Genomic DNA, 4,562 nt, shown 5'->3' on the forward strand with positions numbered 1-4,562 from the left:
GCCCCCGCCCCGGTCCTGCCCCAGCTCAGTTCTGGGCTGCGGTCCTCCGCCGAGGGTACCCGTGCTTTGCACATCATACCGCCGTGATCCGTGAAGAGGCGCGACTTTTTCTAGAAAATGCGAAATAAAGAGGTTTTGTATTGCCCTGACTGGGAGTTTGGAGCTGCGGGGGGACGGAGGGCGCCCCCGGGGCGCGCGCCCAGGGGACCCNNNCCAGCTCCCCCACCCACCCTCATCCTTTTTCTGTGTTTTGGGGTGTTTCTGCCTGCAGCTCCCCCAAGGGACTCCTTTGGGAGCCAGGTCCACTTCTGAGCCGTGCCAGGGGCGCTCCCGCTGGTCTGGGCAGGGGGAACGGTTGTCTGAGTCCAGGTGAACTTGGCCACGGCCCTGTCCCAGCCGTGACCTCAGCTGCCCGGGGCCCATGAGAGCCACAGACCCCCTACAGCCTGAGGGCGCCCCTTTCTCCACAACCCCCATGGGAGGGACTGAGACCCCCCCCCCACTGGAAAGGGCTTTGAACGCCTGGGTGAGGACAGTTAAGGGGGCCACATGAGGGTCATGAAGCCCTGGTTGCACCCCAACAGAGCCTCTGCTGAGGCCACACCATTCCCCACCCCCCACATGCCCTCCACCCGTGAAGGCCAGACCGTGTCCACGCCCGCTTCAGCATCAGGTCTCTTGGACAGCCCACATAAGCCATGGCTCTACGCTCTCTTCTCTGCCCTCCACTGCCCGAACTCGAGTTTCCATCCCACAACCTCCAGGGGGCCCCGGAGCCAGGCTCTGTGACCTCAGGCAAGGGCCAGACCCGTCTGAGCCACACAGTCCTTGGTTAAGTCTGTGTCTGTAAACAAGGAAGCGTGTTTGAAACGCCTCAGCATAGTGGCTCCAAGGTACCCAAGCCCCGTAGGAAACTCACAAGGGTGCAGAGAATATCTTACATTTTCTAAATGTTGGAGGGAAACAGCAATACTGTACGTCTTTCTCTCCCAAGCAAACTAATAGATCCAGGTGATTCCCAAGTTCAATGTTAGATCATGGCATTCCCTTCATGTTGTATCTCTGAGCGCTGGGTTTCCTGTGGTTTTGGGGATAAGAAGTGAAAGTCACTATGGGCCAGGAAATGAGGCTGGGGGTGCGAGAAGCTGGCCAGTGCACACAGCCAATTAGTACGTAGTGGTAGCTATTTTTTTTTTTAATGTTTATTTATTTTCGAGACAGAGAGACAGAGTGTAAGCAGGGGAGGGGCAGAGAGAGAGGGAGACACAGAATCCGAAGCAGCTCCAGGCTCTGAGCTGTCAGAGTCTAATGTGGGACTCGAACTCACGAACGCGAGATCATGACCAGAGCCGAAGTCAGACGCTTAACCGACTGAGTCACCCAGGAACCCCAAGTAGTGGTTATTATTAAAGAATGAAATAAAAGTACTGTTTTTTTCTTCCTATTTATGCGTATTCTATTCCCTAAATGACCACTAAGTTATTAGAACGCAAATATGTTAAAGTTATTTGGACCTAAAATAATTGGTAAATAGCTATTAGATGTTAGCTATTTCTTTTGGCCTGGGAGCACTGTGGAAAATTACCAAGGGAGCCAGGCATCGAGAACGTTTGGCACAGCGCTGACACAGAGGAAGCTCTCAACAAACCTCAGCTATTCTGCACCCCCAGTAAGTCCCTCACTGGACCCTGTAGCGCGGCTTGCCCGGAGGACTGGCTGCCTCCTCTCTGGGCCTAGTACTCGGGAAGGTGATTAAATCTCTGATCTGTGACTCCTGACGAAGGAGTTACCCCCATCACCCCCTCCCCGCCACCCCCCAACATAATCCAGTTACCAGGTGTCTTTGGCAGATTCCGGGGTCCTGCCGGCATGGAGGGCAGGGAAGGCGACAGCTATAGTGAGGGCCATAGGTCGCCCCCCCCCCACCCTAGCCTCCCTACTAGGGGGCCTGCACACGCAGGCAGGTGAAGGGCCGGAAGCTCAGACTTTCACTGACGAGCAGACCCAGAAAGGGTCCCATCGTGTGACCCGCAGTCCAGGTGAGCGCCATCGCTCCGCCCTTCCAGTCCCCCGTCAGCATCTGTGTGGAAAGGGAAGCTCTCTGGCAGCAGACATGACAACATCGTCCGGGTAGGGTTGCAGCTAAACCCCCGTCAGAGCTGGGCAATCCGAGCCTCTGAATGCAGGGTTGGGTGTTTTCGGAGGAATGTGGACCCCTGTGTGTGTCGGGCAAGGCTGGAGAGGGGGCGAGAATAGGTCTACAGCTGTCACAGTTCAAAGTCATTCCCTTCCTTCCTTCCTTCCTTTCCTTCTCTCTTTCTCACTTTCTTTCTAAAGCTTATTTATTTATTTTGAGAGACACAGAGACATTGTGAGCAGGGGAGGGGTAGAGGAAGAGGGAGAGAGAGAGAATCCCATGCAGGCTGCACACTGTCAGTGCAGAGCCTGATGCTGGGCTCGAAGTCACGAACCCTGAGGCCATGACCTGAGCTGAAATCAAGAGTCGGATGCTTAAGCCACCCAGGTGCCCCCAAAGGCATCTTTTTTTTTTTTTTTAATGATTTCAGGAACAGAATTTAGGGATTCATCACTTACATACAACACCCAATGCTCATCCCAACAAGGGTCCTCCTTAATGTCCATCACCCATTTAGCCCATCCCCCCCACCCCTCCAGCAACCTGCTATTTGTTCTCTGTTTTTAAGAGTCTTTTATGGGGGCACCTGGGGGGCTCAGTCAGTTGGGCAGCCGACTTCGGCTCAGGTCATGATCTCACGATTTGTGGGTTTGAGCCCCCCGTTGGGCTCTGTGCAGACAGCTCAGAGCCTGGAGCCTGTTTCAGATTCTGTCTCCTCTCTCTGACCCTCCCCTGCTCATGCTGTCTGTCTGTCTCTCTCTCTCTCAGAAATAAATAAGAAACGTTAAAAAATATTTTTAAAAAAGAGTCTCTTATGGTTTGTCCCCCTCTGTTTTTAATCTTATTTTTGCTTCCCTTCCCCTGTGTTCATCTGTTTTTTTCTTAAATTTCACATATGAGTGAAATCATAGGATATTTATCTTTCTCAGACTAATTTCGCTTAGCATAATACACGCTCGTTCCATCCACATTGTCGCAAATGGCAAGATTGTATTCTTTTTGATCGCCCAGTAATATTCCAATGTATATATATATACACCACATCGTCTTTATCCATTCATCAGTCGATGGACATTTGGGCTCTTTCCATCCTTCGGCTATTGTCTGTAGTGCTGCTATACACATTGGAGTGAGTGTGCCCCTTCAAATCAACATTTTTGTATTCTGTGGATAAATACCTAGTAATGCAATTGCTGGGTCATAGGGCAGATCTATTTTTAATTTCCCCAAAGTCATTTCTTTACTTTTATTAAATTTTTTTAATATTTATTTATTCTTGAGAGAGAAAGAGAGAGACAGAGCACGAGCAAGGGAGAGACAGAGAGAGAGGAAGACACAAAATCTGAAACAGGCTCTAGGCTCCGAGCTGTCAGCACAGAGCCTGACACGGGCCTCAAACCCACGAGCTGTGAGATCATGACCTGAGCCGAAGTCGGACGCTTAACCGACTGAGCCCCCCAGGGGCCCCGTCCCAAAGTCACTTCTAACATCTGTCTCAGTACTAAGACAACGGCTGTGATTGGAACAGGTTGGGAGGTGGCCCAGGAAAATGCAGCAGCCACTTGGAGGGGGGCGTGGCTTCTGATCACATTTCTTGTGCCATGTGGGTTCCCCGTGAGGAGACTTCACTCACCCCCTCGCTGCTCCCGACACTTGGAGGATTCCCCCCCCAGCCCCCGCCATGTGACAGGCAACACACAAGACAAGAAAGACACAGTGCCCCCAGGACAGGCAGTGAAACTGCTCGTGGCCGCAGCCCCCAGCAGGCTGGGCTAAGTGAGCTGTGACCTGTGAATGCCTTGGCAGCTCCAGATCTGGCCGTGACGTATGACATTGACATCGGTACCACCTCCCCTCGTCTCTATCACTTCCGGGTAAAGTGAGGGGGTGCAGTTTCTGGGCCCCTGAGTAGAAGGAAGATCACCAGCGGCATTATCACCACCCCCCAAAGCAGTTCTGTGATTTTGTCGATCCGCACCAGGAAGGTTTTTAAATTAAATGACTCTAAGAATCTATAGTCTGAGATCCGGATTCTCTTTAATTTCTCGGTAGCAGGTGAGATAGCCTGAAATTCTCATTCTTGGAAACACCTAAAAACGCTGGTCAGGAAATAACCTTCTTGAATCCATAGCTGAGCTCTCAAGAAAGTAAGCAAGGTTGTCCAGGGCCCACACTGAAGAACTGGAACCCAGATCAGGGAGAAGAGACCCTGGAGCAGCAGCCCGAGAAGGGGGAGGCTGGGCTCTGACAGCCCGGGCCACACACTGAGGGCCACCACCCTTACCAGGCAGGGGCTGGTGTGAAGGCCACGCAGAAAGCTGGACCATGGAAAAGCAACACTTTAAGGGAAAGGGGTGGAAGACAGACACAGAAAGACATAAGGAACTTTGGGCTCTGTGGGGGGGGGGGGGAAGGGGCAGGGAGT

The 4,562-nt window shown here is 52.4% G+C and overlaps 1 protein-coding gene across 1 annotated transcript in view; it reads left to right on the forward strand.

The window, feature by feature from the left end:
- Positions 1 to 4,011, forward strand: part of UNC93B1 (unc-93B1 regulator of TLR signaling) — a gene marked incomplete at its 3' end in the record, with an annotated part of 12,830 nt that extends 8,819 nt beyond the window's left edge. The window contains exons 10-11 of the mRNA XM_077766568.1: positions 1,932 to 2,039; positions 3,944 to 4,011. Of these exons, the coding sequence (XP_077622694.1) occupies positions 1,932 to 2,039; positions 3,944 to 4,011 (176 nt within the window). The remainder of the gene's footprint in view (positions 1 to 1,931; positions 2,040 to 3,943) is intronic.
- Between the last annotated feature and the right edge of the window lie 551 nt (positions 4,012 to 4,562).

Source organism: Crocuta crocuta, unplaced genomic scaffold (assembly GCF_008692635.1).
Source record: "Crocuta crocuta isolate KB4526 unplaced genomic scaffold, BGI_CrCroc_1.0 scaffold636, whole genome shotgun sequence".
In the NCBI taxonomy this organism is placed as follows: Eukaryota; Metazoa; Chordata; class Mammalia; order Carnivora; family Hyaenidae; genus Crocuta; species Crocuta crocuta.